This window comes from Maniola jurtina, chromosome 22 (genome assembly GCF_905333055.1).
Source record: "Maniola jurtina chromosome 22, ilManJurt1.1, whole genome shotgun sequence".
NCBI lineage: Eukaryota > Metazoa > Arthropoda > Insecta > Lepidoptera > Nymphalidae > Maniola > Maniola jurtina.
The window spans coordinates 9715535-9741087 of record NC_060050.1 but is presented as its reverse complement, the minus strand read 5'-3'; the positions used below and the strand labels follow the sequence as shown (position 1 = coordinate 9741087).

The 25553-nt window shown below is 37.3% G+C and overlaps 1 protein-coding gene across 8 annotated transcripts in view; it reads right to left on the bottom strand.

The window, feature by feature from the left end:
• Positions 1-25553, bottom strand: part of LOC123876958 (dystrophin, isoforms A/C/F/G/H-like) — a 674182-nt gene that overhangs the window by 417308 nt on the left and 231321 nt on the right. For 7 of the 8 annotated variants that reach the window (XM_045923406.1, XM_045923412.1, XM_045923405.1 and 4 more), the window contains 4 exons: positions 20968-21036; positions 13302-13513; positions 12680-12834; positions 11885-12026 (listed from right to left, as the gene is read on the bottom strand). In XM_045923406.1, the coding sequence (XP_045779362.1) occupies positions 11885-12026; positions 12680-12834; positions 13302-13513; positions 20968-21036 (578 nt within the window). The remainder of the gene's footprint in view (positions 1-11884; positions 12027-12679; positions 12835-13301; positions 13514-20967; positions 21037-25553) is intronic. The other variant, XM_045923409.1, reaches the window with a different exon arrangement.

The window sequence follows — 25553 nt, the reverse complement described above, 5'->3', positions numbered from 1 at the left end:
GAAGTCTCATTTCCAGGGAAAAATAGTAATTAAATACTATTTAAGCTTCTGTACAAAATCTAGAACATTAATTATAAGAGTCATTCGCAGAAGAAATAGTGATTAAGTTACAATTAATATTACATTTTAAACGGCTACTTTCTGAGTTTATAGTTAGTTAGTTTGGAATATAAAGGCTTGGGAAGATACAAAGCGCAGCGGTGGCGCGGCATGTCGAGAATTGCACGGCAAGACGTCGATCTAAACTCACACGTACTAAACTTAGGCATATTTCGATAAAGCAAATGCTAGGTTACCTGTTATCAGCCTTTTATCGGATATACTTTGGAGTGTGCTCAGGAACTCCAGGATCTTGTTCCTCTTTCACCGTTTTACACAGAATAGCGAAAAACCATGATTGTTCACCCTTTTGAGATCGACATGATAATCTACTCGTAGGAAACTTATTTGCCCAACGTTTCTGATAAGAACCGCTAAGGTGAGAAATTTCCTTCCAGTTTCCTGCCCAGCATAACCTAAATACCTTAAAGGCAAAGGGGATAGGCATCTTCTAGTTAAGCGTGCTCCCCAAACTAGACCTCATTATTTCTTTTTATTAGGCATGATGGTCATCAAGCGCAAGCTTATCTCACATTTTTAAAAAACCTCCACGCAAGAAAAGCCGATTTATGTCATGTCATTACACTTAGTGTCACATAGAAGGCTTTTGATCCTAAACCTTAAAAGTGAACGTCAATTTATTTCTTACAACGAATTCAAGAACAATAGCGGAGATGTCTGTGCATCATTGGTTTGTTTTTTTACTCAACCCTTGATTTCACGAGATAGAAATAGTAGCTGCACAACCCACATAGCTGCACACATACCCGTATTGGTGTACCCGGGGAGACAAATCCCTGCTACTTTCGCTGGTCTTAAGAATCACATGACATTGCAGCGTAAGATTCCATCAGCAAAGCGTCTACAGGCGCCCCGCATTGCAAACGCCTTTGTACAAGTTATACAAGGTATAACGTCTAGAAATAGCGTTCCATCCCACATCACATTTGTATCGCGTTTTGTATGGCCAAGCCTTTATTTAGTTAGGAAGACTTAAGCCCCGTAGTGGCCGTACGACAACTTGTGAATGGAACACAAATTTTAATCAGCTTTGCGACTTAGCGCAGTTACTTTAATAACATTTTTACGGATTATTTTCTTTCTGATGAAATATTTTACTAAAGCTTTTTTCTAGGGTACGGTACCTGAAGAGGGCCAACCGGTTCCTTTTATTGAATCTCCGCTGTTCGTCTGTCTGTCTGTCAGCAGTCTGTATCTCATGAACCGTAAAAAGTAGAGAGTTGAAATTTTCACAGAGTGTGTATTTTTATTGCAAAAAAAAAAACAAGAAATAGGATATTCTATCGGTCCAATCAAATTGATTCATTTAAAAACACTATTATGTGGAAGTTATTTATAAAATTGTAACATTCAAAACTCAGCAATTTATGGAAACGTTCCCTGAATATGAAACAGTTTTAAATGTTTACCATACAAATGAAATTTATATTGAAACTTCAATTTATTTGAGAGTGTGAACCAAAAATTAAATACCGATTGTCCGTACCCATACAAATATATACGGACTAGAGGATGCCCGCGACTTCGTCTGCGTGGATTTAGGTTTTTAAAGATCCCGTGGGAACTGTTTGATTTTCCGGGATAAAATGCCTATGTCAATTATAGGGACGCAAGCTACCTCGATACCAAATTTCATACAAATCGGTTAAGCGTATGGGTTTTTAGGAATCCCGTGGGATCTCTTTGATTTTCCGGAATAAAAAGTAGCCTATGTCCGTCCCCGGGATATAAGCTAACCCTGTACCACGTCAGAATCGGTTACACTGTTGGGCCGTGAAAAGGTAGCAGACAGACAGACACACTTTCGCATTTATAATATTAGTATGGATATGGATAAGTATCCATCCAAGAAATTATATAACATCAATCGTATGCATGCTTCGATACATCGTGATTAAAGGATAATGATTCGCATTTCTAATAATATGGGTAGCGGAGATGTAACTCTAAACTGCGAAAATAGATAAAAGATATCCAGCATATTTCCGAACCTTTCTTTTTAGCTTTTTGTGTCAAAAATACATTTAACAGTTGAACGAGCCAAAACAGGGATCCTTATCTTTTTTAGAAGAATCCCGAACATTTTGAATTAAAACTTGGAAACAAAAGGTCGCAGTGACGGCTTCTTCAAGAGTATGAGCGCGCGTTTCATCGATAACAAGGGTTGCCTATTATCGGACGTCTTTCTTTGGGGCCGTCCGCGCGGAAATATTGTAATTCCTCACTAAAATCGTAGTTTAGAAAACGTACAGTTCAGAAACAGGTGTAAACTCTTGTTGTGGAAGTTTTCGTAAAAACAGATACCACAGGGTATTGCGCCTTTTTGCTCCCTTACAACCAGGAATTATAATGCGATAAGACCATAACCACAGAGTGGGGAAGGTACAGCTTTACTGTGTACAGATTTTGTTTTTGCTTCTTGTACTATGTAAATGCGTCCTATGCTCGGTCTTGTACAGGTCTAGCGAATAGCAAGGAACATGAATAATGTATCTAGTCTTTTTCTCAATGACAAGTAGCAGTTGGATTTTTGTAAAAAAAGCTGTAGGCACCGGAGGGAATGTGATAGCCCAAACGCATAGTTCATTCATACTAAGAGGGTTATGAAAGGTTGATTGACGAATCAATTGCGCGGCAACTCACCCTCGCTAATCCTGTCAAATAGCCAGATAAATCATCAGTTTCGTAAGTTCACGGTCAGAGCTCTTTTTCATAACGCTAGCTGCTAACTGACTATGAAAGCAAGATAAATTGGTTGTAGTATTCTATCTTGTATGGTTTTAAGTAGGTACACATAAAGACGTGGTACCGCTATGCATATTAAATCTATATATTTTATATGCATATGAAGGAGGAAGCATGACAAAACATATTCACGCCACTCGTCACATTTGAATAAATCATACTTTAGCTTACGCAATACGCAGCGTCTTACTTTTTTCTATGATAAAAATAAGTTGATCATGATATTGCGCTGAACTATGCCTATTGTGAGTCGTTAATCACATTTTTCCAACTGTAAGATTGCTAGCCCGTGCTAAAATACCGGTATTTTTCGCCAGGTCCCTAGTCTAAATACCCCTCGATATAAAATGCATTCGCTCGCACAAAATAGGGATGCCAAGGCTAGAATTGTTTTTAAACGACTTCGGAACGATTCTTCTAATCGCAGTTGATTCGTGAAGATCGTTTGGGAATCGCTTTATCGACTTTCGAATCTCGCTTTGTAGCTTTTGGTAATAGGAAAATAATATTATTAGGTATATCTTCACAAGTATTGTAGGTTTATTTTGTATTAGGTTTATCAAGTGGCTAAACCCACAAAAATATAATCTTAAATTATTATCTGAAGATAAATTTTAGGCGACAGATATCTACACGTATCATAGAAGCAGGCGTTATTTTGCGGAAGTCCATAATATACAAGGAACCAAAAGCTTAATTTGCTATTCCGGGCTAAACCAACGAAATCTGTATGGTACGCAGCACCACACAAATTCCAACACATCGCGTTTCGCCCCAACACCAGAGCATCCTCAGGAGATGTAGACCTTACAATGTCTAATTGCAAAGAGACATATTAAAAGAAAGATCTTTACCGTACATTCTTAGATAGATTTTATTCATTTTTATGCATAATAGTTTGTGATTTATCGTGCGAAATGCCGGAATAAATACCCGAGTACGGAACCCTCGGTGCGCGAGTCTGACTCGCACTTGGCCGGTTTTTTTTTAATTCAGAAGCGCCCTATCTAGCAGAACATTTTATATTGCTGTCTTGAGAAAATCCCCATATAATATTCACCAAAGAACCGCAGGTGTGTACGCTCGCGAGAACACTCGAATGTGGATTAATATTTGACAAATCCCAATTGATTCGAGTTGATATGCGCATTATTTATGAGCCGATTGTCACAAACGCCCGTCGCGTGTGAAGGACGCCTTATGTAGATTCTGTTATTACTAACTCGCTGGCTGAGATAAATCACATCAAGTATAAGAGAGGCTTAAAAATAAAGAAAATATCGGTAATATTTTCCGGTGCGATTTATATTTTTCTTATCGCTCCTTATTCTTTTTCGCAGATTTGGATCCGATAAGTATGTCTAAATATTGGAGATTAAATTACTTAAGAGCCCGCTTCATTGAAGCGATAACTCGTTGGCGGTTGGGATTTAAAATAGTGCTGCTTCCACAGATGACGGAAACCACGTTATTCGTACGTGTCATCGCTTTTCTTCTAACTGCATCTCACCCCGAGAGAGGCCAGGTGAACGAATTTTGCTTGAGATTCAAGATTTTTTAGACAAAAACGGTAAAGTGATAATTGCTAACCGACGTTATGTGTCACACCTTAGTTATAGGTCTTATAAAGAAAATTAAAAATTCGCGATACCAAAAATTTACTTACCTACTGACATGTAATCTTATCTTCTGCCAATATTTATAGAACTTACCTGAAAAAAAAAACCAAATTGGAATAAAATAAGTTATAAGTAGGTAAAGCATAAGAAAAAACCAGTCAATTGCAAGTCAAACTCAAAGCACACAAAGGGTTCCGTACCATCAATATTAATACATTTTTATAATAAAACAATTTTGAGTTTCGGTTTGGGAGGATTCCCACACAAACACTTTCAGTGTGCTTTCAGTTCGAAAATCATAATATTTGATACAGTCAGACTCAAATATTGCAACAACTTTGATAGTAATCGAAGATTAGTATCAAAGTTGTAGTAATAGACCATAACTAGAGCTTTAATACAGCTTGACCTGAATTTCGCGTGCAAAGCAGCGGGCAGAGCTAGTTTAAAATATAGCTAATAAGCAATTACCGAGCGCCCCTTTTAGAGCGAACGAAAGTGCGCCTCACATAATCCAACTTTACTTGGCTATTTAAAACTGCGGCGGAGTTTAGATCATGCAATACATTACCCCTCTGTTCCGTACGTACGCATAAGTTAAGAGGGGCCTCTCCGTCACTCGCTTCATACAAACGTAGTTCCAATTTCATTTGAATATTAAGCAACCAAAGTCCATGAAATTTTGCAGACATATTCTAGAAACTAATATCTATATCAGTGGTTTTCCAGATTTCTGTTAAAATACTCGGTTTCAAAGTTGCGCGTTCTTAAAAATTTACATACAAATCTTTGAGCCCCTGTAATTTTAAAACTACATATTTTTAGAAAAATCTAAAACACCACAGACACAGATATTCATTTCTAGAATATGTCTGCAAAATTTCATGGACTTTGGTTGCTTAATATTCAAATGAAATTGGAACTACGTTTGTATGAAGCGAGTGACGGAGAGAGCCCTGTTAATGGCGGTTAGCGAACTACTTTGCTTTCGTATGATACGAGACTGCGAAATCCATGCCTGTATATTAGAGTTCTCTACAATGTTCCAATTCTTCGTTAAGGCGAGGAAAACGCTACTCCTTAACAAGCTTCTTCTATAGTTCCCAGGCTTGCGTATGATAATTTTTTAAATACTTCTTTTAAATATTCATCATCATCATCAGCCTGTGGACGTCCACTGTTGGACATAGGCCTTCCCTATAGAGCGCCACCACACCCGGTCCTCAGCCTTCCTCATCCAGCCACTTCCCGCAAGCCGCTCTATATCGTCGGTCCATCGAGGGCGTCCCACACTACGCTTGCCTAAACGCGGCCTCCACTCAAGGACTTTACGGCTCCAACGGCCACCGCCTCTACGACATCGCCTGCCCACTGCCACTTCAGCTTGCTAATAGTTTGGGCTATGTCAGTGACCTTGGTTCTCCTGCGGATCTCCTCATTTCGGATCTTATCCCTCAGGGAAACTCCTAACATAGCCCTCTCCATAGCTCGCTGAGTAACTTTGAATTTGTGTACAAGGCCATTTGTAAGTGTCCACGTTTCAGCACCATAGGTGAGGAAGGGAAGGACACATTGGTTTAAATATAAATTTTAATAATAATAAATATATTTTTTACCAGTCATTGCTTTTCAGCACATCCACTTCTCGCCTGTCATACATTCGTAAGGTTGACTGGCAAATAAGTTTCTCGGCTTTTGGTATAACGTATGGTTGTACCCATACCAAAGTAAAAAAATATTCTCAAATGTGTGTGAAGTTTGCCAATACCACGCTGGCTAAGTAACCTTTCTCATTCTTAGAGAAACCCATTCTCAGTAGTGGGCCAGCTTGGGCTGAGAAGATGATCTTTGCGAAAATTCTTTAGAACATTTTGATACAAATTGAAAGACAACGGAAACTTGCACATTATACTGGGTAAAAAAGTACCAAACTGTACGAAATGTGCTAGGGAAGATGGAACTTTAAAATAATATCCAGAATTTATTACAGCTTCTCCGTAATAGAAGGAAAAATAATATCAATGTAAAAATGTTGAATATAATGCAAAGTTATGATTTCGCTGAGCACAAGGGAGCTTGGTATAAGTTTGCGCTTAAAGACGTCGCCTTTACAATGTTATTGTAGCGCTGGGGTGACCAGCTGTCTATGTTATGCAGGACTGGTTCTTGTGTTTTTTTTTCAAGAATATTAGCCATTTTTGATCATGACTAACATTCCCATTTCTCCTCCAACTAAGCGTTAAGCTTGTGCTAGAAGTGGGTACGACAATAGTGCAACGGGTGGGGTTTGAACCGCCGACCTTTCGGATTTCAGTCCGCTCCTATAACCGTTGAGCTATTGAGGCTTAATTTGTACTTGATGATACCCGTGATTTCATTAAATCGAAGTATTTTAAAAATCATGTGGGAACTTTTTAATTTTCCGAATTGAAAAGTAGTCAGTGACATTTTCCAGGTCTTTAATAAATAAGTGTTTTGTAAAAAATCACGTCAATGCGGCTTGATTGACGGACAAACCCAAAAAACGAACTTCTATTAGTAGGATTCATGGTAGATAGAAGAAGTAGTAAGTAATGAGTGCTACGATAGATTAATAAAATATTTGTTTTACATAAACTTACATAATAAATTATTATAACAAAAATAAAATTTTACGGCTACATAAAAAGTATATTTTTATTATTAGAATCACAAACTCACAAATAAGTTTTGTGAACTATTTTTAACCCCCGACCTAAAAACAGGGGTGTTATAAGTTTGACGTGTGTATCTGTCAGTGGCTTCGTAGCTCCTAAACTAATGAACCGATTTAAATTTAGTTTTTTTTTGTTTGAAAGGTGGCTTGCTTGATCGAGAGTGCTCTTAGCTATAAGTACTCCAAGAAAATCGGTTCAGCCGTTTGAAAGTTATCAGCACTTTTCTAGTTACTGCAACCTTCACTTGTCGGGGGTGTAATAAATTTTTAATTTTCACTTATCATGACTGATACAGAACGAACTGAATTATAAAAATCTTCATATTAGTAAAAGAAATATTTTTGTAAAAAAACTAAAACATGTCCAACAATAGTGAAAAAGCATGGTGTCACTTAGCACAGTTGCCGACTGATGCGTTTTGCTGAAAACTTTTAAACCAGCGCAAAGATCAAAAGTATTTTTTCAAAGTTGGATTTCTGTTTGTAGAGCGTCGTTCTTGGAGTTTTGTGTAGTTTTGAAATGAAATAGGTCGAAATAGTATTGAAAATAGTATCTAAAGGATTGAGTATGGATTTATTTGTTTGAAAAATTATTATCGAGTAATACTAAAGGACTACTCATCAAGTCTGAGTCTGGTCGGTGGGTCCAGAGTTCGATGGCGGATATGCACCTTATCAGAGTTGCTATTAAATATCACTTGCTTTAACAGTGAACGAAAACATTGTGAGGAAACCTGCATGCCTGTTCTCCATAAAGGTATGTGCAGTCTGCCAATCTGCACTTGCCCAGCATGATGGACAATGGCTTAAACCCTGATGGGTAAACGATAATGACTGTCACATGACTTATACACATTTTTGTCACATAAATCATGACCAAGGTTTCTGAAAATCCCATGGCAATTCTTTGGTACAAAGTAACCTGTATTCGTATGCAAGATGAAATATATATCTCTGTGGCAAATAGCCCGAAACTTTGTCAACTTAAAAAATTCCTCTTGTTAACTCTTTGACTTTCTGGTACAAAAGTAGCCTATGTTGAGCAAGCTATCGTCAAAATCCCGTGAAAAGCTAGCGCACAGACAGACATACATACCCTTTATAATAGTATGGCTTTTACGTATAATTTTCACATTTGTTGTTTAATTTTCTTAGCAAAGTGGCTGCAGGTCGTTAAAACTTCTGCTGTGAACTATTAACAAATTCGTATTGAACTTGTTAATACTTGTTAATGCAAGTTGCGATCGCGAAATATTATGTTAGCAAGTAGTTGAGAACAGGGGCGTGAAAGGAAGCCATACTTTCGAAGTTTACTTGTAAATAATCACGAATACAATGTTCGCACTTTCGCAAACTTGGTAAGAAAATATGTTATTTCTTTTACTAAGTTAAGTAGTATTTACAAATTTATTCTTTACCGTGAAATTATAGTGAAAATGAAATGAAATAATATGTAGGCTAGGCTACGTTCTAGCTCATGAAAAACGGAATAATGAAGTTATTCATCGCGATCTTCAAATGGACTTCGTGGACTCAGTTATTAGCAAACATGCTAAATCCCACGAACACAGGCTCCATCAACATGTGAACATCGAGGCTATCCAGCTCCTCGACAACACAGACCTAAAACGTAGACTTATAAAAGGACTAAGACTTTTGAGCTTAGTGTAGTTATAGTGTTAGTGCAATTTAAAGAACACTAGAAAAAAACAAAGTGAAAATTCAGTGCTAGTGCATTTTAAAGAACACAAGAACAAAGTGTCTTTCAGTGAAAACTAATTGTAAACTAAGATAAGTTAATGGACCGATTCTTAGATATAAGTACCTAGGTACTCTTATAAGTTTACGTTAATATAAAATTGCTTATTAGCTCTACTCGAAGGCTAGATTGCAATGTTAGTAAAGTATTATCGTCAGCACTTAATGATTTAAAAAAAAATGCCCTGCAAATTGCCACTTCAGCTTCGCAACAATATTATTGTAAATTGAACAATTGAAAAGAGCAACCGCCGAGTTTCTTGCTGGTTCTTCTCGGTAGGAACGGCATTCCGAACCAGTGGTAAATTATTTGACGATTCAAAAGCACTTGTAAAAGTTTATTTGAATAAAAATCTATTCTATTCTATTCTATTCAACCCGTTGAGGTATGTCGGTTGCTCTGATTCTTCTACAGATCTCCTCATTTCTGATTTAGCAATCAGATATTATAACAATCAGTTACTGCTTAAAGGTTTAATATCAAAATTAGGTAGTGAATAAAATTTCCATCGTAAAATTTTGCAGTGCACAATTTTCGCATTTACTGTTTCGTTTGCTTAGCGAAGTGACTGCAGGCGGTCGTTAAAACTTCTGTTGCGAACTATTAACAAATTCCTATTGAACTTGTTGACGCAAATTGTGACCTGGATTTGTGTAAAAAAGTTAGTAATTATGATTATAAGCGTCACTCAGAAAATGCAGGTATTATTTAAATAATTTTAACGAACCATTGGATTATCCTCCCAAAACCTGCCCGAGGAACACAAGTTCAACCCGTAGAGGTTATCCTAGAGTTTTAATCTAAAACAACTAGTGGCAAATAAATAATTTAATTAGAGTGTGATTGCTATCATAATATCTAATTATCCAGTCCACGGTCCAAACACCGAAAATATGCAATAATCGTATGCAGAAATAATATCACATGCTTTAACGCTGAAGGAAAACAGCGTGAGGAAACCAGCACACCTGAGGAATGAGGAAACTTTCATAATGTTCTCAAAGGTATGCGATCTACCAATTCATATTTGGCCAGCATAGTTGACAATGGCTTAATCCCTTTAAATCTGAGAGGTGACCCGTACTGAGTAGTAGGCCGGCGATGGGTTGAATGATGACAATGATGATTTGGTAATATTCTTCTCAAATTTTCAAGTCTTCGCATAGTCAATGAAACAGAACCACAGATTAAAGAAACTACATCAAAATCAAACCAGACCTGACAACACACAACTTTGAGCAAATCTAGGTCTGTACGTTTTGTTTGAACCTAAAGAACTTCTATCCAACCAAAAACCAGCAGCCATTTCATAACCTAAAACAACCACGCCACAATAGATGTCGCTATATAGAAAATTTCACATTTTCAGTGAATTAACTAGTTTTTTATTGCTTTTATTTTTACGAACCATTTTATAACGTAGTACAACTACCCTCTGGTAGATGTCGCTTTGAAGAAAATTTTCAGAGAAAAGTTCAATTAAATTTTCAGAGACATCTATGTTTTTAAGCTGAAACTTTGTGTACCTACATTTAGCTTTGCTTGGCATAGTTTAACCACCCTCCTAGAGAGGTCGCTAAGTCAAAGAAATAATTCAAAGTTCTTTCTTTCTTTCTCTTGGAACTATTTAAAGTTTGCAACAGATGGCGTTGATTATACAGGGCTAAAACTTTTTAGGACTTGGGGTTTTGTTTTTACGCTACTTGCAATTTATGTAAATTATTCTAAACCTGAGTGGGGTAGGAACTGATTTACCTTTATTACACGACAGGGGTAAGATGGCAATTGCTTCGTGTTCGTATAAAACTAGTTTAGCTTATTATAGCTTTAGTTATAATATTATGAGCGAGGTTGCCCTACATTAGCTACTTTCATAATAAAAGCTACTTTGTATTGAATCGGGACATGAGCACCTATTTCCGTTTGGGAAATGAGCAGAATACGTGGAAAAAAGAACTTAGTACCATTTTCCTTCTTTAGCCAAGGGTTGCCTGAAAGATTTATTACGTGTACTCAGTAGAATTTATTTTCTGGGCCGAGATGTAGTCTCATAGCGTTTTTTTACACTGGACTAGTCTTTTATGGGGCACAAATAGGTATTTATTTAAATTGGCAGCCATTCCATTCCATTCCATCAGCCTGTATGAATCCATTGCTGGACATAGGCCTTTCCAAGAGTGCGCCACCAAACACGGTCCTCCGCCTTCCTCATCCACCCACTCCCAGCTACCTTCTTCAGGTCATTGGTCCAGCGGGCTAGAGGACGTACCATACTGCACTTGTACGTGGTCTGCACTCCAGAACATGTCTGTCCCATCGGGCGTCGTTTCTGCGACAGACATGACCTGCCCATAGCCGCTTCAGCTTGCTAATCCTTTGAGCTATGTCGGTCGCTTTGGTTTTTCTGCGAATGTCCTCGTTCCGGATTTTATCCCTGAGAGTAATACCCAACATAGCTCGCTCCATAGCGCGCTGAGCGACTTTTAGTTTGTGGACGAGGCCAACTGTCAGCGTCCACGTTTCCTCTCTTTACGTCATCACAGGTTGGACACACTCATTGAAGACCTTAGTCTTAAGACTTTACAGTATCGACCATTCGAAGACCAGACATAGCTTTAAAAATGCTGCCCTGCCCAGCTCAGCTGAATTCTTCCGTCAGCCTTGTCGAAGTTGTTTCTACCGAATAGTATAATCAGGCCGAGGTAATTATATTCTTGAACAACTTCGATGCTGACATTTCCGACGGTGATGGGTCTTGAGAAAACGTGTTCGTTAAACATGACTTTCGTTTTGTCTATGTCCATCTATAAGACCTACTCGGCAATTGCAATTGGCAGCAATAAGGCTCAATTAATTTATTATTTCTTCCAATACTTACATTTTGTTACTCTTGTTTAGAGAGCAATATAAACTTTTCTTCTTCATAGTGCTAGCATTATTTCTTACCTTGAGCAGATGTGGGTCCCGTTCAGCCGCGTCCAGCAACGACTCCGCTTCACTCAGCCATGCGACGAATTTCTCCAATGAACGATCGAAGTTCTGCAGCGATGAAACCGCTGAATGGAGTGCTTTTCCACGTGCCACAATGCTGCAAAGGAAAAATAAAAAAGTTTTGCCAATCACATATCAAAATTGTACATTTTTTTGACTTGTTTTTTAATGAAGCTTTAACTATGCAGATATAGGGACTCTCAGTGCCTACAAGCACTATTTAGCTAATTTTCATAACAGTATTCAAATATTAGTGTGAGATGTTTAGTCAAGCGGATTAGCACTTCATCATCATAGGGTGTCATCTTTTGATTGATAATTGAAGATTATGTAGGCAGTATGGTGAATTCAGAGTAAACTTCGAATTGAGAGGTCTTCGTCAATTAAGAGTAATTTTGCCTGTTCCACTTCCACTTTACATCATCCAGACGCTTTTTTCGATTTCTTTTAGGTGCTCCAGTGGTGATACCGTGATCTTTCCCTTCAGAACTTATCTTAGAAGTTTAGAAATTTTCTTGAAGATGTCAGAAAAAATACAGCCTTTCTCTGTTAGACTGATGTCATTAACTTTCAGTCGATAGACGTTTGCTGCTGGACCTAGGTCTTCCTAGGTACTTCCAGAAAACACCACGGTCTCGCACCGCCTAAATACAGCGGCTCCCTTCGACTCGTCTGTCTGCCTAGTGGGGATCTGTCAATGCAGCGCTTTCCGGTTCAAAGATATGGAGCTGTACATGATGAAGCAGTTACCTGTTGTTCAGCTCATTGTATCGATGGTTGATGGCTTCGGTGGCGCGCTTGATGCGTGTGGTATCGTCATTGCGATACACGGCGATGAGGCGCTGGGTCAGCTGCCCGAACAGCTCGATCTGATGCTTGTATTGATGCACTTCAGCATGGAACGACTGGAAATAGAAGTTAAGGTAGGTATTAAAAATGTGATCAGATGCCTTCGTATAATTGGACAACTAGCTTATGGTCACGTGGATTTAGGTTTATAAAAATCTCGTACGAACCCGTCCCGTAACTTAGCGCTATTATTTTACTACCTAAACACAAGCCAATAACAATAACCATTTGGTTTATACTTGTCGTTCTAGTGATTTAGTATTTTTCAAACCCGCAATGTATAGCGTGCAAAACTCGAGGTCAACGTACGCCCTACGACGTGGCATTAATCCCGCGGCATCTAACTACGCAACGTTCATTGATCCCTATCGTCAGTCAGTTGTTTTATTTGCAATACATTGCGAACTTTTAAAAATACAGGTTTTTTATTCTTTTTATGGTATCTTATCAGTAATCATCGGTACTATCACCTGTCTTCGTTTTTGCTAGCGTTCCACTTACACCCTGTAAATTATTTTCTTACCTTTTGTTCTCTGAGCTGCATCTCCAGCACATCAGCAGTATGCCCGGGCGCTGTCATGGTGGCCAGACGCGTCTCCATGCGCGTAAGCCAGGCGTCCGCGTCGCGTCGTCTCGCTTCGTATCGCTGGGAATCGCCCAGCATCGCATCGAGCTGAGCTTTGCGTTGGAGCACGCGGGCATTCGCCTCATCCCAGTGTTCTCGCAGCGCTGTAACTGGAATAGAAGAGAATAATTTTATGAATACATGACTATTTCTTGGCCAAGAACATGGGAACATCCTGAAATTACTCGTCTTCTTGCACCAAAGTCAAAGTTTAATTAATTATTTATCGAAATTTACATTGTTCACTTTTTGACTGTAAATTGTTGGATTTGTAAGATAATGCTGTCATGGTGATAAATAATAAATTACGTTATCTTTAAACTGAAGCTACGAGGGTTCCAAACGCGCCCCGGTCTGAGAAGAGGTCACAACAAACTCAGCCGGGAACTTTTAGCCAAATCAGACGGAAAAAAGTCAGACAAAAATCATATAGATGTAACATTTTGATGGGTGTACAGCTCAGCGCACTGCCCAAAGCGTCATACGCCAACGAATAATAATGCAAAACGCTGATTTTCAGTTGTGACCCAAGTGACGTCACAGCTACAACAGTAAATTATAACAGAAATAGATGATGCCCACATTTTCATCCGCGTTGATTTAGGTTTTTTAAAAATCCCGTGGGAACTCTTTGATTTTCTATGATAATAGGATAAAAATGCTATGTACCTATGTACATGCAAAGCTACCTATGTACCAAAATTCATATAAATCGGTTAAACTGTTGGGTCGTGAAAAGCTAGCAGACAGACAGACACACTATCACATATATATTATTAGTATGGATGATCTTTTCACGTGATTTTTCACATGCTGCCTGTAAAATGGTTCATCTTTAGTCTCAATCGAGTGATACACCATATACCTATAGTTATCATAAAGACTCTACGCCCACTCCGTCTATTTGCGTTGGCCCTAACACTGTATTTGCTCAACAGTAATAGATTAATAGGCATTCGCATTTATAGACAGCTTCAATCTAGGTCTAGACTAAACCAATTATTATCTGACTTCCCTGGCTTAGATCCAGATGTTGTATAACCGATTCATGCCTATCGCAATTATCAATACTCTATAACTACCCATAGAGTTGCATACTCCTAGACTCGACGTCCTAATCCGTTGTGCAACGTCAATTCTATAAGCAGAGCAATAACTGGGTGCAATAATCTTTGTATAAGGGGCAATACACATAGCGCGTTGTTCTAACGACAAACACACTCCTTTTTATGGCTGAGTTTTAAACCGTTAGATACACTTTCGTTCTGTTTAGATAGATAGGTAGATAGATAAATAATAGATAGATAGAGGACATCGCTTAAAATGCAAAAATTTAGACAAACAGCCTTTTAGACCGGCATACCAGCTTCTTAAGTTCAGACCCTAAAAGTCATACCTAATCATCAGATTATAACGGACGTTTGGACGTTTTACCTTTACTATCACGGCCCCTCAAAGTTTATAATTTACTTTAAATTATTTTTCAACCTAAAAAGGAAAATGTGCATCAAATGAAACAGATCTGTGCCTCTACATTTTCTCATCTCTGAACGAATCGTTTACTAGACATCTAGCCTAGCAGACATCGAAAAAATCGCTTCACTTTGTGCTACGACATTGTGTTGTGTCGACCAGTGCCCAGTGGACTCATTTCCATATAAAATATTGGCTTTGTCATGCCAGTCCAATCAGAGGCAGGGCATTCGATACACGCTGTCAATTTACTTTTGATGTCACATCGATGCGGGAAAAAGTTCAGTGTGCATCAGCCCTAAGGTTTAAATCACACTGCGATGAAACGTTTTGATTTGTCGTGGTTTGTGTTAATACCAATTACAATCCGGGTATCTTTAAAACAAGAGTGAATAGTCACCTTCTAGGTAAACGCGTCCCATCTTAGACCACATCATCACTTTCCATCAGGTGCAATTATTGTGGTCAAGTGCTTGCCTATAGTAAATTAAACAAAAAAAAATACAAGTTCCAAAATAACTTTCATATTATGAATGAATGAATATACTTTTATTGTATACCACAAAGCTAATACTCAAAAAACACAAAACAAAATATAGGCAGGTTGGCACAATTTTTCGGATATTATGTCGGGTGACTCAAATTTTGGATTTTGTTTAAGTTATAGAAGAGTATGATAGTGATAGCTTATTAATAATTAAGTTAGTATTTAGTCCTTTTTTAAAAGATGGTTATAACTAGGAACGTAATATACGTAAGTATATTTTCAATTTTTATTTACAACTAATTTAAAACTGTAAGAGTCAACAGAGTAAATAACTTAAATATTGTGTAACTCGTTACTCTGAAATATATTCCGTACCTAACTTCACACACAAAGTAAGACGTGTACCTAGATAAAAAATAAGATGTCTAGTCCTATAAAATGTATTTACAAAAGATAGTAGGCAAACGTTATGTAAAACTACATTATTATAACAAACTCATTTATTTAACATTATGTAATACAAAAACCTTATCTTGACTACATGAATAAATAAATGAATTTTATTTCAGGCAATAAAATTACATTCAGGCAACAATATAACATTATGACAAAAAAAAACTAAAAAAAAAAAATATTCAAGAATGAAAAATAAAAATATATGTAACAATATTAAAAACTAATCTAAGTAAACTAAAACAAGATAGGTCAACTCAGCGTATTTATCCAATCTCACTACGCTAAGTAGGTACCAACGCTTTTCCACCTTGCCTAAGTCCATTGGCCAAACATCAATTTGGACCAAGCCTTTGGCAAACATAATACCAAGCTTTTGTACAAGGTTTTCGATTTCTCACCTCGGGCGAAACATTATTCAGCAGTCAGATTGGAAAGCCATCCTTGACAAAACAAAATATATGAAATCAAATAATACACGAATGTTCAAAGAAAACGGGGGCAAATATGGCTGCCAAATGAATTTTTGGAAAGAGATCTGTGTGTTGTTTGAGTTGGATTTTATATTATTATTTGTCTACATAAATTAGTAATCTCTATCCAAAATCTGTTGTATGTTGATACTAGCTGATGCCCGCGACTTCGTTCCCGTGGATATAGGTTTCTAAACATCCTGTGGGAACTCATTGATTTTCCGGGATAAAAAGTAGCCTATGTGTTAATCCAGGGTGTAACCCATCTCCATTCCTTTCAGCCAAATCCCTCCAGTAGTATTTGCGTGAAAGAGTAACAAACATCCATCCCTACATACTTACAAACTTTCGCGTTTATAATTAGGATGTCAGTCTGACAATTTCTCTTTGTATTAAATTACCTACAATTTACAACCGACTCGGCTGGGCAGGCTCTGCTGATAGATTACTAACATTACCACGTACGGTCACATGACACAATATGATGAAATCAAGTTTATCGAAAACAGGTCGACAACCGCAAGTCCAGCGTACCTATATTAGTAGAGGTCAGTGACAGATAAGTTTAAATATACATAATTAATTATAATCCCACCAAAAACATTTCATGTAAAATGTTGCCAAGACTCACAAGTTCATAATGCTTTCACTGTTAAAAAGTTATGAGATCTCTAGTAGAGCCAAGCCCCTAGCTGAGCTTAGAATTGCGCTGCCCATGGGACCTATCCCAAGTCCAAAGTATATAGCTCTTAAATGCTCTTGAGTATATCACATTTATAACAATAAAGAACAAATAACTCTACTTACAAGCTCTGATTTTACAAACCCTTAATCTTGGTTAAAAAAGGACGGCTTGGCCGTTTAATGTTCGTGGTACTTTTATCTGATATGACATTTAAGCCCGGAATATCTTGTGCGACAATCATGAAGTATAATACAAATTAGTAATTGTCGAACAAACTATTCCTTATGACCTTAATATAATATGTTATGTCATGTAATAGTTTCACGAACATTAAACGGCCAAGCCGTACTTTTTTAACCAAGATTTAGGGTTTGTAAAATCAGAGCTTCTAAGTAGAGTTATTTGTTCTTTATTGTTATAAATGTGATATACTCAAGAGCATTTAAGAGCTATATACTTTGGACTTGGGATAGGTCCCATGGGCAGCGCAATTCTAAGCTCAGCTAGGGGCTTGGCTCTACTAGAGATCTCATAACTTTTTAACAGTGAAAGCATTATGAACTTGTGAGTCTTGGCAACATTTTACATGAAATGTTTTTGGTGGGATTTCATTTCTTTTTGGCAGGTGCCCTAGATTTTTTTTTGATCTATTTTTTGTAGGTACCTACATCATTTTCATGGCCCGCTCTCTATCGTTACCTCTTTTTTTAAAAGCTTTTATTCCACTTGCAATGTATGTAACTATGTTTGTTTGGGTGGAATCTTGCAACTCAATTTTAAAGCAGATATATCAAATTTCAGTCTTCTAATACTTAGGGAAGTACTTTAGAACTTTTGACTAGAGGGGTTTTGAATGGCAATAAATCTGAAACCATAACAGGTAGACAATTGATACTTGGTACGTTTGATAAGTCTGTCAAGGACATATTATCCTGAAAATATCAGCATTCTAGCGATAGGCTTTACAAATAATTTGCTTCCCCCATACGTGGGAGTGGAGGGGAAAAATTTTGAATTTCTTAATTTTCCTGTAGTTTGTATGCAATTTCTAGTGTACACACCAAATTTCAGTCTTCTAGGACTTCGGGAAGTACCCTAGAATTACAGACTAGAAGTTTTGACTGTCAATAAATATGAAACTATAAAAGCTAGACAATTGATACTCAATGCGTTTAATAAATCTGCCAAGGACATCTTATCTTGAAAATATCAGCATTCTAGCGACAGAATTTACAGATTTGCTTCACCCATAAGAGGCGTAGAGGGGGGGCATTTCCAATTTCTTAATTTTCCTGTAGTTTGTAGTCAATTTCTAGTCTACATACCAAATTTCAGTCTTCTAGGACTTCGGGAAGTACCTTAGAGGTTTTGAGTAGAGGTTTTGATGATCATCAGTGAGGGACGAAATCGGCGTATTTTAGGTATCAATAAATATGTAACCATAAAAGCTAGATATTTGATACTTGGTATATTTGGTAAATTTGCTGAGGACACCTTATACTGAAAATTTCAGCTTTCTAGCGTCATCCAGACCGAAGTTATGACGGGTCGAAAATACGGCGAAACACTTCGAGAAAAAGGTACGTAGCGCCTCGGCCGCCGTTTGGCTCGTCTTGGCGGGGGCACTGCCGTGCCCCCTGATTACATTTGATGTCTATGTCGAAACTCGAAACACAGCCAATATCAGCCCAATCCATTCCGTTTCACGCGCTGTCTGTTACGCAGCGTATGCATGAGAAAATATTTTATTAAATTATGCATGACGTACGTAACACGGAACGTAATGCTGATTGAAGGGAGTTCGGCTGTATAACGTAATAAATATCATTTTCTATTTTCCCGGGAAAACTCAGATAATCTGGAAAATTGTAATTGTATTTGGGAAGCTCACCCGGAATTCCTGTTTCCTATCTCTTGTGATATTATGGTTGACTGGAAGTTTTAGCAGATATCACTAGTTTTCATAACTATTAATGCAGTGCTCATCACGTAAGCTGGGGAGAGCTAGTCTCCGGTATTTAAGCTATCTTTGTAGCTTTCGTCAGAATCGGTTAAACAGATAGGCCTTGAAAAATCCGTGGGGACTCCTTGATTTTCCGGGATAAAAGCAATCTATGTCAACTAGTATCTCTATAGTGAAAGGATAATTTAAATTAAGGAGCTGTATTTACTGGTAGAGTTCAGCGGTAGGAATTCAATTCTTGTACAGTCAGCTAACAAGTGAAGTAAAGTGCTATGAAAATACTAACCGGTTACAACTTTAATGGCACCCAATGTATTTCAAGCTCAAAATAAACGGACTCAAGCACAATCTCAAGCACCGGCAGCGAGTAATTAAACGTCTTTGGAACTTTACCAACCGTTAGTGCTGAGTACATTACTCTTGTTTCCAGCTTTGTATAACATTTACATCGTCTAAGTTTACTATAACAGTTAGTCAACAAAAAGCATTTTATTGCGGACTGCGGATTAACGCAAAGATAGCTTATTTTTTAATCCCTGACCCAAAAAGAGGAGTGTTATAAGTTTGACGTGTGTATCTGTGTATCTGTCTGTGCCATCGTAGCTCTTAAACTAATGAACCGATTTTAATTTAGTTTTTTTTTTGTTTGAAAGGTGGCTTGATCGAGAGTGTTCTTAGCTATAATCCAAGAAAATCGGTTCAGCCGTTTGAAAGTTATCAGCTCTTTTCTAGTTGCTGTAACCTTCACTTGTCGGGGGTGTTATAAATTTTTAATTTACACTTGTCTTTGTATGGCATTAAACTCCGCAAAGTCATATCTGGTCAATATCAAGAGAGTTAAAATGCTAGAAATAGGTAACTGAAATTGTGTCCAATACATCTGAAATGTATTTATTGGACACAATTTGTAAGGGATTCCTAAATCAAACATTATAAAGTGTAAATGCTACAAGTAACAGAATCCAATAAATTTTAGCTGGAAAATAAATGAACTCGAGCAATCTCAAGCACCGGTAGAGATTAATTATACGTCTTTGCAACTTTGCGAACAGTTGTTAGTGCTGAGTGGCGCTGGGTTTTTCTTGTTCCCAAGCTTTGTGCAAACTAAACTTGTGCAATTTAAAGTTTACCTACTGTTGTTTTTGGCATCTATGTTTCAGCTTAGAATGAGTAGCAAGTAACTCGAATAATAAACAATGCATAGGTGAAGACCTTGCCGTTGCAGCGTTTTGAATACTTAGTTTATAGATAAAAGAGATTGTAAATTTTTCATCTAAATATATCTCTAAAAGCTGACTGACTGATCAGTCAGTCAGTCAGTCAGCTTTTCAGTAGTCAGTCGACTGATATATCAACGCACAGCTCAAACTACTGGACCGATCGGGCTGATTGATATTCGGCATGCAGCAGCTATTAGATATCCGCTAAGAAAGGATGTTTGAAAATTTTATCCCTAGAGGAGTAAAATAGGGGTTTGAAATTCTATATCAATCTAATAGTTTGATATCTATCAATAGATGAAATTAAAAAAAAATCAGGTAATTTTACATTTCACTCAAATTGGCGCCGTACTTTTACTTTATTACTTTTCAGTCCTTTTAAAAAGGATCCTTATACATAACGTAGGCGTGAAAAATACTTATCATTTTTAACCGACTTCCAAAAAAGGAGGAGGTTCTCAATTCGTCGGAATCTTTTTTTTTTATATTCATGTAGGTCCAGATTGCTCTTGGCCTTTGGTGTTAAATTTAAAAATTGATTAGGTAATTTTATTATTGATGAGTGAACGACGAAAAAGCGTTACAGCACAGCGTGATTTACTTATTTTGTGTCATTATTGTGTTATGATATTATGAATTTTAAAATGATATTAGTTAAAAATTAAATATCGGTCTTTATTAACTACATTTTTGTTTTATTTATTAAAAATTAAAAAAAATTCAGTGATCAACATTAACAAACCATAATGTTTTACATTAATTTGATTAATTATCACACTGTTAATTAATTACATAAAACGAAAATCGAACCTTTTAATAGAGACCTTAAGTGCAACAATTGAGCGTTGGTCTTTGAGACCGGAAACCCGGTTATATCAGCTGAAAGAAAAACAAATATTGAAATTGTAAATATTGTAAGTATTCCTAGAAAGGAACTTTTGCATATAAATTATAAAGAAGTTTTTTTTAATAGAAGATTATTTTGACGAAACTTTGGGGCCAGTAAATTAAATTTATTTTTTTTACATTTTTATTTTGATAATTTAAAACGGAAAAACGAAGTATTTTTAATGAAATGAATACTAATATATTTTAAATAAGCGTTAAGCTTGCAGATTTCGTTAAAATTGTTTATATGCATGGACCGCGAAAAGTTAACAGACAGACAGACATCAGTATGGATAAAGATTCAACTTATTTCAACAAGGATATTTTATTTAATCATATACAAGTTAACCTTTGACTGCAATCTCACATGGTAGTAAGTGATGATGCAGTCTAAGATAGAAGCGGGTTAACCTGGAAGGGGTATGGCAGTTTTCATTAAGCCCGTACTCCTTTGGTTTCTACACAGCATCGTACCGGAACGCTAAAACGCTTGGCGACATGGCATTGCCGGTAGGGTGGTAACTAGCCACGGCCGAAACCTCCCACCAGACCCAGTTCGCAATTGAACCCGAGACCCCCACTAATATGACCACAGCGTTTAGCACTACGCCACAGAGATTGTCAAAACTTATTTCGCGACTTATTTCAACAAGGATGTTAAAGGTTTAAGTTAACACGGAAAGGGCTATAAAAATAATATTTGAGCGCCGAAAGATGCGTATTATCGGGGAGCCCTATCGGAGCGTAATCTCTAATCTGCTACAAACGGCACCGCAGGCGTACAAATCTTTTTTTAACGAGGTCTAATCGACCGCGAGGAGACGGTTGTATGATAATGGTCAGCCCCGCCGGGTGAGGGTTATCGATTGGAACAATTTCTTGACAGTGTTATTTTTGATATGCAAAGTTTTTTAACCCCCGACCCAAAAAGAGGGGTGTTATAAGTTTGAAGTGTGTATCTGTGTATATGTCTGTGGCATCGTAGCTCCTTATCTAATGAACCGATTTTAATTTAATTATTTTTGTTTGAAATGTGGCTTGATCGAGAGTGTCCTTAGCTATAATCCAAGAAAATTGGCTCTTTTCTAGTTACTGTAACCTTCACTTGTCGGGGGTGTTATAAATTTTTAATTTACACTTGCATATGCAAAGTTTTTTTTAAATAGGTACTTGACAAATTATATACTTAGGTACGGTCAGCCTCAGAATTCAATTAGCAATTCCATCAAAAACCTGCACTTATGATTTTTTTCTATAAACACGCCACACACACCTAACGCATGTGCATAACCGTCTCACGCGAATATGATCATTAAGGTGCTACACGACTTACGGCCTTTGACTGTACATTACTAGACGATGTTCACGCCTTTCTCCGCGTGGATGTACTTAAGTTTTTTTTTTTAACTCTTTGATTTTCTGGGATAAGAACGTAATATATGATAGATGGTGGCATCAGGTATGACAGGTTGTAAGTAATTCAAAACATAACTCTAAAAGCTCCTAAGTGCTATAAAACGTTTATCTCCAAGATTACTCTCTACGTAGAAACTAGTGTTTCAAACTATGTATGTATTTAATGATTAATCCAGGGTTTATAAACTAACCCGTCTAAGCCATCACGGCACCAACAAGCTTTACCTACTATTTAAACTTCCTTAAGGGCTAAAACTACGGCTCTTCACTTTAAGTAAAGGCTTGGTCAGATACAACGCGTGACAGCAAAACATCCAACGTGGGCACTAGAAGTTGTAGTACAAGAATAGGCCTGGTATGCACTTTAGCGAAGTGGACAGCAGACCAATCAGATTATCTAAATAATATATGTATAAAAGGAAAAGGTGACTGACTGACTGATCTTTTAACGCACATACTACAGACTACTGTATGGATCAGGCTGAAAGAAACTCATATAACTATTATTACGTCGACTTCTGCTAAGGATTTTTGTATATTCAACCCCTAAGGGGATAAAATAAGGGGTTGAAATCAGTGTAGTCCAAGTGGACGAAGTCGCAGGAAAAAGCTAGTTATTGAAAGATGGTGTGAGAAAATTATCACAGCGTGTATCAATAATCTGTTTGGTGTGCTTAGCAAATATCTATGAATCTCCGCTTTGGTGAATAACGGGCCTAACACTCTTTGCAGTGTGATGAGATAGTGAATCTCCTTATATTAAGCTCAATGAGTAGGGCAAATACTTCATAGTTTATTACAGTACTTTCATACTTTGCATCACAAATCGCATTCGCATTTTGTGTAACTTTCTGTCGTGTTTAGCCCAGCCTTAAGGTAGCACTTCGCTGAGACTAAATTACACTGCTTTTCAACATGGCCACTTCTAAGACGTTCCAAGGAAGTTATAATTGAATTCAGTTAGTTTCAACCCCTTTTACCCAAAGAATAACATTTGAGTAAAATTTTTGTTTGAAACCCTTCGGGGTTGTAAGATAAATAGGTATTATAAAATTTATTAATGTTTGTTTACTAAACTGTATTAAATATTAAGTAAAGTCTTATTTAACTGGATTAAAACATTCTCCTTTTCAGATTTATAAGGTACATATTAAGTACCCTACATCAAAATTAGAAAAGTAAAATAAAGAAAATCTTAGAGATTCGAGAGCTTATATATCTGCCCTTGATTAGGTATACTTAGTACGCGACAGGTTGAGATGGCAATTGGGGTATGAGGCGGGGGGAGACCCTGGCGCGGGGGCTGGCGGGGCGTCCCCAGCCCGATTACTATGGGTATATTTGTTTAAAATCTGTTCAGCCGTTTACAGATTTTATTTCTTTTTTCAACCGTTGTAAGAATTTCCATTTCATATACCTATCCATTTCACCGTCATTATCATCATACAGTCCATCACTGGTCCCTTGTCAGAATGAGATGGGTTTGGGCCATAATTCTAGACGCTGGCCAAATGCGTATTGAGGCGTATTGGCAGACTAAGACCTTTGAGAACATTACAAAGAACTCTATAAATAGACAGGATGTATGTGATATCGTAGAAAATAGACTCTTTTGTGCCAAAGAAAACACACTTTCGCAAGAAACCATCTAAATTTTTTCGTTTCTTAACAAAAACAAAACTTGAACAATGAAATTTCCACGGCTTTATAAACAGGGGTGTATAATTTTACGCCGTCCACAAAAACTATGGCCAAAGTACCGCGAGGGGTTAATTATGCCCCGGGATAAAGTAGAGGCGTAAAAGGGTCAGCCGTTTAGAGGTGGCTCCGCTCCCGAGCGCGCCCCATACTAACGAAATTAAGTTCTCATTTGAATATTAACCAGCAAAAGTCAATGAAATTAAAAAAAAAAGAATATTAGCCATGCTAATCGTGACTAATACTTCCCTTTCCCCTCTAATTAAGCGTAAAGCTTGTGCCAGGAGTGGGTACGACAATAGTGCAACTGGTGGGGTTTGAAACGCCGACCTTTCGGAATTCAGTCCGCTCCTCAACCGTTGAGGTATCGAGGCTCTATATTTGTAGACATGCTCTTGAAACGAATATCTTTGGATTGCCAGATTTCCGAAAAAATGCAGTGCTAGGTACTTTTACATTTTCCGTACATCCGTATTCCGTATGTTAGGCAGAGCTGTAAATTATGAGTAGGAAAATAGACACGAAGTTATACTAAATTCTGGCGTTATTATCTTATAGCCAAGATAATAGCAGTCTTATACAAATTCGATGTTTAGAGAGGTGGTTAATGCTTCTTCCCACGGTGCGTGATTCTACGGATTATCATAATCATAACCATATTTAGTTTGCAAAATTGTGGGTAAATAACAGATATTAGTGCAATAGTTAGACCCGAATACAACCTACTGCCGCAGACAGTGTGCAAAAATATAATGCAACTACATCCAATCATTATCAGCGGTCACTTTAAATTAATTTAAATTACTAACATTACATTGTAAATATAAAAAAATACATTTAGTCAAAATTAAAAAGGAGCGCATGGCCAAAGACCACACACAGTCACGCACCACGCACAGGCCTGGGACGATAACAACGATGTGGCTGCGTTACCACGTACGATAGATACTCTACCCATAGTGCGTCAGTGCAGGTTGGTCCGCGTCGATCTGCAATATCACGCACCGTGAGAAACCGGTATAAGATGGACGATCGCTTCTTACAAATATCACAAAAAAAAACGAAAATTACATCAATTTTGCAGCGACTAAATAATTCTGGCGTACGATGTAACCTTTTCCGCAAAAAATTACAGTCAAAGTGCTCCGACGGAGGTTAATTAGGCCATGGTACAAGAAAAAGGGCAGGAAGCATTCGAGGGTTTTTGTTACGTAATCTACAACTACCAAGATTAAACGTTTTTTGTTCCTTAACGGGAAGGGACAAAACGTATTCGTATTTATTAGAATAGAATGTAAATAATTTTATTCAAATAAACTTTTACAAGTACTTTTGAATGGTCAAATGCATCTACCACTCGTTCAGAATACCTTTCCTACCGACAAGCACCACCA